Source organism: Lissotriton vulgaris, chromosome 1_1, assembly GCF_964263255.1.
Source record: "Lissotriton vulgaris chromosome 1_1, aLisVul1.2, whole genome shotgun sequence".
Taxonomy (NCBI): Eukaryota; Metazoa; Chordata; class Amphibia; order Caudata; family Salamandridae; genus Lissotriton; species Lissotriton vulgaris.
In genome coordinates, this window is record NC_141685.1 from 1,318,189,444 (window position 1) to 1,318,203,278 (window position 13,835).

At 42.1% G+C, this 13,835-nt stretch overlaps 1 protein-coding gene across 2 annotated transcripts in view; it reads right to left on the reverse strand.

The window, feature by feature from the left end:
• The window catches only part of POU6F1 (POU class 6 homeobox 1), a 210,695-nt gene that overhangs the window by 40,173 nt on the left and 156,687 nt on the right, over positions 1 to 13,835 (reverse strand). For both annotated transcript variants that reach the window (XM_086965833.1, XM_086965842.1), the window contains exons 9-11: positions 10,169 to 10,390; positions 9,466 to 9,613; positions 6,447 to 6,615 (exon numbers count right to left, since the gene is read on the reverse strand). In XM_086965833.1, coding sequence (XP_086821959.1) covers positions 6,447 to 6,615; positions 9,466 to 9,613; positions 10,169 to 10,390 — 539 coding nt within the window. The remainder of the gene's footprint in view (positions 1 to 6,446; positions 6,616 to 9,465; positions 9,614 to 10,168; positions 10,391 to 13,835) is intronic.

Consider the following 13,835-nt stretch of genomic DNA (forward strand, 5'->3'; position numbering starts at 1 on the left):
CTGCTAAGCCAAACTGCTTGCATACACTACCATAAAAGAGAGCGTTAGTATTATCTAATGTAGGCTCTGTAAACCAGTTAGGGACCCACTGGACTCTCTGCACAGTGTACTTCGTTTTAGTACACTATATAGAGCCACTTTCCTACGCAAGCCAAGTTAGCCGTCTGTCAAAAGTTACTTACCAGTGACAATGGTCGTGGGAACCTCATGAAAGGCTGTAAGTAAGTAAACTAGAAATTGAAACTATGGAAGGTTTCATTATGAATGAGAGAATATTAAACTTGGTAATTTGAGACGTATTATGCTGCCACCTATATTTCTGAAGTCAGATTTTGAGATCCTCAAAGAGTCCCAACAAGAACATCTCTATGAGACTTTTCTATGGAAGATTTTGTGATGAAGGAAGAAAATACGTTACTTACCTGTATCTGCAGTTCTGCAGTATTGGATTCTTTCTTAGATTCACAAGCTTGAATCCTGTCCTGTCGAAGTGAAAGTCTCATGGTTCCAAAATAAAGCAGTTTGTATCACTATCATAGGCTTTAACAGCAATAAAAAAGTTAGTTTAATAGGCTATCTATATTCTATTTAAAATAAGACCAAATTTGAACTATAACAAATCAGGCAACAGCACCCTCCAGACCTCTTCCAACAGAAACTGAGCCCTTTAGATTTTCAAGCACAAGCGGGAATAATGAATTCTGAGCTATAAGGGGAGCGTCTCCTGGGAGGAGGGTGGGTCCCATGTGAATCTATGAAAAATATCAATGCTGAAGTACTGCAGTTACTGGTAAGTAACTTATTTTCTTCTCCAGTATTGTATCTTTCATAGATTTACTTGCTTGAATCAGAATAGCAAGCAGTTACTCTATGTGTATATCTTACAGTATTAGCACAAATAGCAGATGGTGGATAGAAAAAATATATACACAACATATTCATATGCAATTTAATAAATATATATATATAATACATAAAAATTTGCATAAATACATGGATCCAAAAGATGCTCCACTTAATGAAATAAGTGGTGTAGTAAAACCTGCACAACCGCTGCATCACTGCGCTGTGCCGATTCCAGGTAATAATGCTGCATGAATTATATGCACACTCTTTCAAGTTGCAGCACGACATATGTTCTACAGAGGCACTTCCACAAACATAGTAGTTGAGGTGGAAACTATCCTAGTTGAGTGCACCCTGGTTTTCGCTATGAGTGGCTTGCCAGCCTTTGAGTGGCCGAATTAGATTGCAGCTGAAATTCATTGAGCGATGGTTGCTATCGTGACTGGAACACCCTTATGAGTGTGTCCATCTGAGTCCAACAGTTGGTCAATTCTCAAGAGTTGTTTAGTGCAATGTAAGTAGAATTTTACATATCATTTGATACCTAGCAAATGAATAGACCATTCAGCTGGTGACGTTGGATTTGGTAAGAAAGTCCGAAATATTATTTGGCAAAATCCGATGGAACCGTGGGAATAAATATTTGGATTGGTTCTGAGAAGAACTAAATACCTCTAAGGTGCAAGAAGGTTCTTGAGTTGAGAAAGACTGTATCTCCTCTACCCTTCTGGACAGAGTGATCCCTAGTAACAAGGCGACCTTCCATGTGAGAAATATAAGGTGTGCTCTGTGAATGGGCTCAAATGAACTCTTCATGAGTTGAGATAGAACTATGTTCAGGCAGTCCGGGGAAGGAGCCCCTACAGGAGGAAAAAACTCTGAATTATTTCATAAACTGTTTGAAGATTCTGCTAGAGCAGAAAGAGAAGAAATGTGATGAGCATCTATACCTTCATATTGCTGCAAGCTGTACCTGAACAGACGAATGTACCAACCGTGACTGAGCTAGTGAGAGGAGATACTGTAGTTATCAGCCAAATTATGCTAGTAGAGCTTGTAGGTTTGATTTATGGCGCCCTAGCCAGAAAGGCTTCCAATAAGGTTTACATGTCTTTATCGTGGCTTCCGCTTTGTCTTGGAGACAATACACCTGTGGTCCTGGGGAATATTGAGATCTTTGAAGTCATGGAATTTAGGAGCCGTGAGCATAAGAGGAGAGAGGTTGGGTCAGAATGAAGGACGGAATGCTGGTAGGTGAATGTGGCTGTATTCCGATAGCAGGAGAAGCTCCTGTAAACCAATGCTGCGTGGGCCACCTGGGAGCTATAAGGTTGAGAAGACACTGCTCTGCTTTTCTCTTGCTGAGAACCTTTGGTATTAACATTATCTGGGGAAAAGATAGGCATAGATTCTAGACTATCTGTCAAAAGGCATTTCCCCCACAATCCTGAATGTGGAAGCCAACTTGCATAGAACTGGCATTTGTAGTTTTCATTTGTTGCAAAGAGATGTAGAGCCGGTTCGTCCCATAACAAGAAGAAAATATTTAGCGCCGACTGATCAAAGTCCCATTCGTGGAGGCTGTTTCCAGTTCTGCTGAGATTGTTAGTACTGGGAACATGTTCGGCCCGAAGAGTTACTTTATGTGTTGTTAGCCGGCTCCAGATTTCCTGATCTTCTTTGGACAATTCCTGTGATATAGTGCTTCTTTGTTTATTCACGCGTTACATGCTGTTGATATTGTCCGTGTGAACTAACACCGAAGTCCATGCTATCACAGGTAGGAATGCATGGAGACTGAGTTAGATGGCTTTGAGCTCCAAGCGATTAATATGCTCTTCTGGAGCAGAGGCAACTTTCCATGACTTTACAGGTTCTGTAGATGACCGCCCCAGCTCTCCAGGGAGGCAATCGTAGTCATTAAAAAGCGAGGTATTTGTGGTAAGAATGTGAGGTCCTCTGACAGGTGGGAGGTCTGGGACTACTAGACTAGAGCTTCCATCATACCTATGTGAAGTTCACCAGTCCCTTGAAGGATTCTTTTGTTTGAATCTCTTGTTTTTCTGACTGTTCCTGTAAGGCTCTCATTTCCAGGTGTGCAAGAGGGATCATATTGATTGTTGAGGACATGATGCCCACACGCTAACTGAACAGACGCACCAACATTTTATTATTTTTTAGTTTGAGAGCCAGTTCCCAGAGCCTTCGTTGCTTGTTTTGGGATAGAAAGTTGTTTGTCTTGGACATCATTTAGCGTTGTGGCCCAGGAACAGTATCTTCTTGGAATGAGGAGTTGATAATTCACAAGGAGAACTAGTTTTTGAAACAACTTTAGGCAATCCTCTGTTGACCTGGATGCTTGAAATGCTGTTGGTGTTTTTATCAAACGGTTGTTGGGGTAGGGGAATACCTGATGACCATCGTGCCTGAAAAAAACTGCCTCAGGGACTATGCAATGGATAAAAATGCAGGAAGCTGATTTGGAACCAAATGGGAGAACTTTGATGCATGGTTGGGAATCCAGTAAATTCAGAGCTGTCATGTGGTGTCGGAGAGGTTGACCATGTAAAAGGTTTGTTTCCGGAAAAAAATGTTTAATTTCCTGAGGTATATGATGGATCGCCAAAAACCGAGAATAGAAACCTACTCCTTGCTGAGATTGTGGGTCTTCCTCTATGGAACCTTTGGTTAGCATAGCTAGCACTCCCTTCCAAATCAGATGGAGATGAGGTAGGCGCTCTCGTTTCTTACTAAACTGTTATGTGCACAAATATCTTGCGGTGTCAGAGTTAGCCTTGACTGCTTCCAAGACATCACTGATGTGCTTGCCAAACAGACCGTCACCATGGTAAGGTAAAAATATTAGATACATTGGCACCTCAGGTTTTAAATGTTGTGGCTTTGAACCAATCTTGGTGTCTAAGGACCACTGACCTTGCCAGTTGTGGGAATCCTATTGAAGCTATATCTATAGCTCAATCGATGTTTTCTGATGAGGAAGTTTCGCCCCTGCAGAATCTTTTTTGTTTCTATCCTTTCTGTGTTCAAGCAGTATGTGGCAATGTCTGAACACATCTGGAGGTAATACCTGCCCGTATTGCCAGTGAGTTGGCAGCCCGTACAGTAGCACCAGACATAGTTGAGAACGTCTCCTTGCTGGTTAGGCGGGGTTATGAGTGACAGTGTTGTCAATGATTGTAATTCCTCCCTGATGTATCAACAATTGGAATAGGTCTCACAGCTTTTTTATTTACAATCATAAAGAAAGCAAACAATTGCTTGTTTGTTATTGGAAGAATTTGGCCACTCATTCAATAAAGGTATGGAAAGCACCAAAAATCATCTGGTAGGGAAGGTGTGGGCCTTCTCTCTATCATCACCAGATCTGAACGGGTTGTTCCTAGGAAGCATGGCAATATTTGACATTAGAATGATTCTTGGAGTAACAGGAGCATATAGGGATGCTTACATATCGGACATGATGTGACTTTGCAAGCTCGGGAAAGTGATTGTAGTAATCCTGTAACATGCCCTGTAGGTCTAGTATTAAAGCTACATGGACCTGACCCATGCTCTGAAGTTGGAGGCGGAGCAAAGTTGTGAAATTGCTCCACATATTGCCTCCCATATATTGCTGACTGTTGTAGACATGCTCACATTAGTCCCTTTAATTCTTGATGTTAAATTATTCTGGAGTATGCGTCTTATGGTCTCGTTGATGACTACAGTGCTTTCGTCATCGTTTGTATTGTCACCGAGATCACCGCCGACAAAGCGGACGTAGACAACTACCCTGACGGAGATAATGTTTGTTGTTGATGAGCCCTACGTCAAATACGAGACATCGTAGATGAGGCAGTCATAGATGAGGCGGCTGTAGACAAGAATGCCATAGACAATGCATTTGTAGACAAGGCTGTTGTAGATGAGAACGTTGTAGACAGGGCCGTTGTAGACGTGGTTATCATAGCCAAGGTTATTGTAGACAAGGATATTGTAGATGAGGCTGTCGTCCTAGATGGCTGCATAGACGAGGCCATTGTAGACGATGGTTAAAGATGAGGCCAACGTAGACAAGACCATCATAGACGACCGTCGTAGATGAGGATGTCGTAGAGAAGGCTGTCTTAGATGAGACCGTCGACGATGACCGTCGTAGATGAGGCTGTCCTAGTAGTTGACAGTTGTAGATGAGTCAGTCATAGCCGACCAACATAAATGAGGCCATTCGTAGATAAGGCCATTCGTCGGTAAGGCCACTCGCAGACAAGGCTGTCATAGATGAGGCCATCGTAGATGACTGTCGTAGACGACCACCGTAGATGATGCCATTGTAGATGATGCCATTCGTAGAGGAGGCCATTGTAGATTAGGCCGTTGTAGACGAGGCCATCGTAGACCAGGCCGTCGTAGGTGAGGCAGTAATAGTCCACATGGTTGTGGTTGACGTGGTCACTGTAATTGTTGTTAACGATGATTTTGATGGCGTTTTTGCCGTAGACACCTCATTGTCAGGTTATGAGGATTTTCCTGATGTAGTGTCACGGTTCAAGAGGAAGTTGAAGGGTCTGCTTATGACAAAGTTTTTTTTCTTCCAGTTTTCTCTCTTTGTGAGAAGTGCCTTATAAAGACTCATGGTAAGTCTTTTTTATGGCTGTTCTGCATACCTACTGGAGACACTTGGCGCAACCTCTCCCTTTGACCTCTCCTGGGAGGTGAAGGAATCCTCATAGTCCTCATCAGAAGTGACAGGGATTTTCATTGAAGATGGGAAAAGGTTCATATCATATTGAATCAATGAAAGATTTTATGGTGCAGAATAGAAAGCCACTTATCTATAACTATGGACTGGCACATTTACATTAATTTATTTACACCTGCAATATGTATTGAGATGCCTCTATGGATTCTTTTTTTAATTCCGGCTTAAGGCCACAAAGGAAGTTTTCATTTTATTGAACCTAAGATTTAATGATTGTAAGGAAGTGTTTCTTCAGCATTGAAATCTTTCACAGATTTAATGTGTAATAAACTTCCTTCCTGCTTCTGTTTCTGGGATCCTCATTGAGCCAGAAATATAAGGAAAACCCATGAAAGGAGGAACACAGCACCCTAAATATAGGCAAGCTTAAATGACAGAGAACTATTTTTTCTCAACATCTATAGATGTATAAGAAGTGTTCTCATCGATGCGCTCTTTTTAAAATAGTACATGGACCTTTATTATGGAAATATTGTCACACGCCGGTAAATATGCGTATATGGCTCAAAGGAACATTAAAGCTGTGCTGCATTCCTGGAGGCATATGAAAGTAAACACATTTTCCTTCTGGTACCACAACCTGGATAATAGATCTTGCATACCAAAAAGTAACATGGAAACACTTTATCTATGAGATGTCTAATGCATTTTTGTAAATGTATTTACTAAATTTTGTAAATTGACGAAAGTGCTTGGTCATTAGATGCTCCCCAAAAAATAAATCCAGTTAAACAAAGTGCGATTTGCTGTTTGTTTTACGAAAACTGTGTTTGTGTAAGCTTGCTATTCTTAGGTTATAAAGATAGTGCTGAAGAAAGTACAAGATGCAGCACCTTACCGACAGATAGCAGACTGACTGTAGGCTGGCCCTTCTGTCGCTGTCAAGGCCTGTCCCACTTGCGTCTGTGTTAGCCCAAGTGAAAGGCGCCGGATTTTGAAGTTTTTGGCAAACTCCCGAATCTCTTCCAGATTGATTCCATCTTCATTGACACTTGGAGTCTGAGGCTCTAAACAAGAGAAGGGTTTTCAGAGTCAGATAAAAAAAAATTAAAATCTTCCTCATTAAACTCAACACCATAAAAACATCTCAAGCCCACAGACGTGGATATGAAACTAAGCAACTAAACAACTATAGGCAGCATCACCTCTCATCATAGCCATCATTCAGTTGTGCAACAGGCTTCCAGTGAAGGGAACAGAATTTGCAGAAAAAGATACATTTAATATATTCTACATCCTGTAAATATGCAATAAAAATATGAAACCCTTTAAACAAATACAACACAGGAAATAGGATACACAAAGATGTGAAAGGGAAAGGCATGGAGAGGAAAAAAGAGGGAGGGAAAATGAAAAATAGAAAGAGGGAACACAGAAGGTGCAAGGGCGAGAACACCATATGGTACAACAATAACCTCTTTTCACTATCACCCATGCAAAACTTCTTCCCCTCCTCATGTAGTATCTGTCAGTGAATACCAAGAGATCTGAGGCTGCACCCCATTCTTGAGTGTTGTATGTTTGAGGCTTCAAACCCCACCAGTGTTTGCACAGCTTGAATAAAAGAGGGTGGGAGCACACTGTCCCACATACCACCACTCACTTCGCCCCAATGTATCATGGTAAATGCAGTGCATGATAATACTTACTTCAGTGACAGTCTGTAGTTTTTCACCCTGGTTGGTGCAGCCATTGCTGTGTATCTCTAGACACGTGTTTCAGGATAGTTGTACTTCTTCAGTAGAGAGCAACACATCGTTTTTGATAGTGCTGGAAATGCTTTCCAAAGTCTTCTCAGGTCTACGTACCACTTACTGGTGCAGGTACATCATCCAGAGTTCATCAGCTCATTAGATCAAGGGATCATTTTCAAACAAAAAGAGGGTGGGAGCACACTGACTCGCATCCCAGCACTCACATCACCCCAATCAATGCATCATGGTAAATGGAGTGCATGCTAACACTTCAGTGACAGTCTTTAGTTTTTCACCCTTGTTGGTGAAGCCATAGCTGTGTTTTCCAGACATGTGTTTCAGGATAGTTGTCCTACTTCAGTAGAGAGCAACAAATTGTGTTTCCAGGTGCTGAAAATGCTGCTCAAAGTTGTCTCAGGTCTCCGTACCAGTTACTGGGCACAGGAGCATCTGCCAGAGCTTGTCAGTTCATTTCAGCAAGGGATCAAAAAGAGGGTGGGAGCACACTGCCTCGCATCCCAGTGCTCACAGGAATGACACAGATGTAATTCTTCTAAATGCCTGTTGTAAAGGATTTCTTAGAGAGCCTGAAGAAGGTGTTCCCACCTGTACATTCTCCCTGTGCTCTTTGGAAACTGAATGTGGTACTTTTGAAACTCATGGATCCTCCTTTTGAACCTATACATAAGGCATCCTTGCAACACCTTACATGGAAAGCTGTTTTTTATGTAACTTTTACTTGAACATGTAGAGTCAGTGATGTTCAGTCTCTCTGTGCCACGGTTTTGCATTCTAATTGGGTTAGTAATGAGAACTCATCTGAGTTTTCTTCCTAAGGTTGTGTCTGATGTTCACATTAACCAGACGATTTCACTCCCAACGTTCTTTCCTAATCCTTCCACGCCAGCGGAAAGAGTGTTACCCTCATTAGATCTTCAAAGAGTGCTGACATTTTACTTAGACAAGACCAAAGCTATCAGACAATCTGACCATTGTTTTGTTAACTATGGTCCTATGATGACAGGCACTTCTTCCTCTAAGCAGACCATCTCTATATGGATAGTTGCTTGTATTCTATTCACCTACCAGATAGCCAACAGTTACCTGCTAGACCCAAAGCTCACTCTACAAGGGGCAAGGCAGCAACAGCAGCTCTACTAAGTAATGTCCCCATAGCCGAAATCTGCAAAGCTGCTACTTGGAGATCAGTGCATACTTTCACAAAGAATTACTGTTTAGATTCAGACACTCGGACAGCCACTCAAGTAGGACAGGCCTCTTTAAGAAATCTATTTTGATGATGATTACATCTGTGTTTGTTTGTTCTTGATTTGCCTGCAGGTGCGTGGGATGGGCTTGCTACTCTATCCAGTGCTTATGACTATTGATGAGGATCTCCTGGATGAGAAGGATAAGTTACTTACCTGTAATCATAATTCTCTTTCGGGGAAATCCTCATTAAAGTCAGAAGCAACGCGCCCACCTCCCCAGACGAATCTTTCATGCAACAGTTCATTCATGTCATTGTTCTGTCCTTCATGTCACTGTAAAAGAAGCACTGACCTAACTGTCACCTTTGGGAAATGATGGGATACAGGAGGTCCTGGAGGTCATAATGGCATGGTGCCATTATTTACTTGTTGTACTTTAAATGCAGCCTACTAGCTAACAATGCCTTTGAATTCCCTTGCAGTTGTTTAATTAAATAAATACTGTATTTGCACCTTATGCTCACTTTTTCTGATGTACACAAATGCTTCAGCCTGGTGAGAGGTTCATTAAGTAATAACTCTTTCTAAATAGGGCATTTCTAGCTTTGAATATCGGCTGACTATTGATCAGGAGCCCTGAAAGAGACCAAAATGTGCTTGCACACCTCAGCAGGAGCCCACACATGTGTTGGGAAACCATTTGTGGCTCCTATTGTCAAAAAGGTCTTGGTTCAATTAACTAGGTTTTTAATGTGTATTTGTATTATCAATTCTCTTCTCTTGAATATATTTCTTCGCCATCCTTCAGACCCACTAATACAAACTTCATCCATTTAATATTTATTACAACTACTTTTCAGTTTGGGGGGGATATTACACCTTCCAAACACCAGTATAGTGCTAGATACATAAATAATACTTCGAATAACATATAATAGGATGTGGCACTTACTAGAAACCAGCTGTCCCACTGTCGGAGTGTCAGAGCAAGTGATGGTGATTGGCGTGCTGCACGACGTGTTTTCCGGTGGTGTGTTGGTGATCGCTGGTGGTGGCTGAGATACTGCAGGGGCAGGCTGGATAGGATGCATGACTGGCATCTGGAAACATAGAGGGAGATTTCCTTATTTCCTGAGTGTAGATCAGACGAAAAGAAGAGCACTTGCTGATCATCTGGGAGCCTCGCTCTGTAGGACACCTCTCTCTAGGGCCCCCATTATCAAGAATGACGTTCTCGCTTGCCACTACATGCATTAAAACAAAGATATCATCATGGAAGTACTGGCCGAGAAAGAGGACATTGTATTACAAATTTGGGAAGAGTGCAAACTACTTAATACCACCAAAAGAACATATCATATCTTTGATATGTTCTTTTGGTGGTATGAAATACTCCTTGGAAATGATAATGTCAACAGGAGAAGAAGCCAACTGGACAGAAACACAAAAGTGAAAAGCACACACTTGGGAGTCGACAGACCACACTAAAACTAGTTTCCATTTGCAGAACCCAGGCCTTTTCAGTTTATTGATCCATTAATCCGTTCATATAATACATTCTGGGTGGGACTGCACCTGAAACACTAAAGCCAACGGTATGACACACAGACCTATTATCTTGTTTTAGATGGTACCTGCAGGTCCGGAAGCATTACCTGTTCTGCCTTCATCAATATTTCAGGGGTAGCTTGTTTTCTTACGGGGGCTGGTTGTACAGCGCTGTTGGCTAATGTGGCAATGACTTGGCCTTGTGCGTTGAGCAACAGCTGTGGGGTTGCCGCTGCCTGCACCTGGACATTCTGCGCTGGCAGAGTAGCAGGTGCAGCATTCGTCGTGAAGCCAGCTGAGTTCAACACCCACGGCAGAGTCCCAATGACCTAAAAAGGCAAAAGTACATATAAACAGGCACCAAAATTTCAGAAGTGTAATAGGTAAGGGCACAATATCAACACATCCATGCTTTTGGATGGCTTCATTATGCTATATATTAGAAAACAGATCTAAACTCAGAAAATTACATAATTTCATTCTGTTTAAAAGATTAACAAAACATGTATTGTATTGACAATCAGAACAGTAAACAAACACACAGCACTGGTGCACCCTCGAGGAAGTAAATGTGATTCGCTTCTTGGGATTAGAAGTTATTTATTTACAAAAAAAACGCAGTGGGTTGCCCATCTGTCGTCCCTTGGTGAACTTCAAATAATGCTACTTGATGGCCAAAGAGTTACTCATTTGTCACTCGTGGGTAGACCCCTCTTAAAACTCCTTTGGAGTTTAATAGTACCCATTGTGTTTTACACATTTTACTCTTCCGGGTAAACTTCCTTTATTACCGTGTGGCGGTTTTAAGAATGCCTCTTTAGAAGTGTAGCAGTGCCTCCAATGTTTTGCTCATCTGCTGTCCCAAGAACCAGCCTTTACAAATGTCAGCGTCTGCTTGCAGCTCAGAATAATGATGGGCTGCTGATTTGCTCCGATCCCTGCACTGCAATAGATAGCAGTCTGGCGGCAGTACCTTCTTCACAAATAATGCCCCGACAATTGGGACCCTTCTAAAGCGATACTAAGATTATTCCATTGCTGATTGCTACAGTTTTTGGTTCTGATGATGACCCAACTAAAAATGTTTCAATAAGCTCGAAATGTCACGATTTATACCAGCAGACTGCTATCATTTATTTCAGTATTTATAATATACTATCATTTTGAGCCATGTTAAAAGAATATTTGTATATCAGTCTCTGGCACTGTATTTATGCTTGTATATAACACTAGAGCACTGTTTATCACATTTACCACTATCCACTTCCCACTGCACCGTTCTTATTGGAGCACCTTTGTGAGAATGTAATATCTGACATAGTAATGATAAAGGTCAACAGTGTATGAATCAATTTGCATTTTTTCAAAAATGTTTCTTTTTCAAAAGAATCTGTCTTCTATGTGTAACTTGCCTTGGCAGTACAGGCTTATACTTCCTCCGAGTGGACCACTATCTTTGTTGATTTCATGTAATGTAACTGCCCAAGTTCTCAAGAATACAGGGCTGCCCCATAATAATGTGCACATCTGTTGTTCCAAGGCAGTTTAATAGCACCTTCAGTGGGTTAATTGCTCATCTGCCTGCTCCTGAGCAGAATTCGTTTAGTACTCCTGATACAAATAAATGGCAGAATCTAAGTATGATAATGACCACCTAATTAACATAAGTACCTGCTTGCTCAGCTGCATCTAATTTCACTCAACTGCAATATCCTTGCATATGTGCATTGACACTAAATGTGTTATGCATCCACCATGCTCTCAAACCTCAAACACTCAATTCAACACATCCCATATTTGCGAAGATATACTAAACACCCTTTCACCACTGTACTCTAGAGGGCGTGCAGGGCCCGATGCTTCATGAACTCACCCGGGTAAGAAGTTATAAAACATTATGAGACCAGACTACCTCAAAAAGTACTTTAGGCCTCACAAAGTTTATGGAAAGCACTTTATAACTAGCTATCACATAACTTGTAAACCTAGCAGACGCTACATTGAAAACATTTTAAATATCAAGAAGTGGGAGGGAAGTAGAAGTATTGATGCGTTGTAAGATTAAAAAAATTCAAATAGTTGATTACGGTAACCACATATGATAGTAACTGTTGCACAAGGGTGGTCCACCACAAGAAAACAAAAGGGTGATTGATTGTCTTAAGGAAACACCCTGAGAAGGAGACCTGGTAGAAAAATACATGCTGATCATATCTGCGATAAAAAAAAATGGGAGTTCTACTCTTTAATTATTGTACAGAAACTATTTGGAATCGGAAGAAGTTGTAGAGGTAGAGAGCCAATTAAAAAGAGACTTTGATCAATGAACTGAACACTTAACATTTCACTTTATTTATTGATAGATTCATGTGTTTCATTAATTTGGTGGAAATTATAATTGATTCTAGATGCTGTTGATTCTTTAATAACGCAATATAACCTAAAAAGTGTCAAAGTATTCACTAACAAAACACTTGTATGGAAATAATCATAAGGAGAACAGGTCAGTGTTAACCATTTTCTAAAGCTGAACATATTTGGCCTTCCTTTTACATTTTCAGGCTGACAGCATAGAAGGGAAATTTGCCGCAAACAGGGACCCAATGGTAGGTGTCAAACGTACACCCAAATACAGCAGGGAGGCAGGCGCCCACGCCAATGGTGTAAGCGGCCGGAATCGCTCCACCTCGGCCGGTGGAAGCGTCAGATTCAAAATATACGATTTGGCGAAATTAACCTCGAATCCGGCCACTTCCTCATAGTCAGTGAGCAATGACTGAATGTGCGGCAGAGATTGAGCTGGGTCCACCACTGAAAGCAGCACATCGTCCGCGAAAAGGGAGATTTTATGCTGTTCACCCGAAAAGGGAATTCCCTCTATTTGCTCCCTTCCACGCACCGCCAGGGCCAGTGGTTCAATGCTTAAAGCAAAAAGGAGGGGTGATAGAGGGCAACCCTGCCGAGTTCCTCGGGAATGAGCGAAGCTGGCGGAGCGATGACCATTAATTACCACTCTGGAACTGGGAGTGCTGTAGTTCGCACGGATCATGGTGATAACCTGGGGCGAGAAGCCAAAGGCCTCCAGAGTGCGGAATAGGAATCCCCAATCCACCCGATCAAAGGCCTTCTCAGCATCCAACCCCACCAGTACTGCTGGGATACGGAACCGAGAGGCCTTCTCTATGAGATGTACAACTCTTCTCAAATTATCATGCGTCTGGCGGCCCTTAATAAATCCCGACTGATACGGATGTATGATCGCCGGCATCAGGTCCTGGAGCCTACGGGCTATGATGGTGGAATATAATTTAGCATCAATATTGAGAAGAGCAATCGGGCGGTATGATGAGCACTGAGATAGATCTTTACCTGGCTTGGGAATCACCGTGATCACAGCTTCCGCCATGGAGCCCGAGGTTTGTCCCGTGGCTGCCATTTCATTGAAAAGAGGCACCAGGATGTCACAAAGTTCCGATGCAAATGATTTATAGAACAGCGCCGTGTATCCATCGGGTCCCGGTGCCTTGTGGAGCTTCAGATCTCTGATAGCATCCAACACCTCTGATCTGGAGATGGGGGCAGCAAGATGCTAATTCCACTCCCTCGACACCCGCGGGATGGGGAGGTCAGCCAAGAAACGATCCTGAGCTTCTTGATCGAGGGAGTCACCCCTATATAGTGTCTCATAAAAACGGCCAAAAACATTGGCCTTGTCCACATCCTTGTGGTGTAGCGACCCAGTGGGGTCCTGAATGCCTTCAATATAATCTCTCT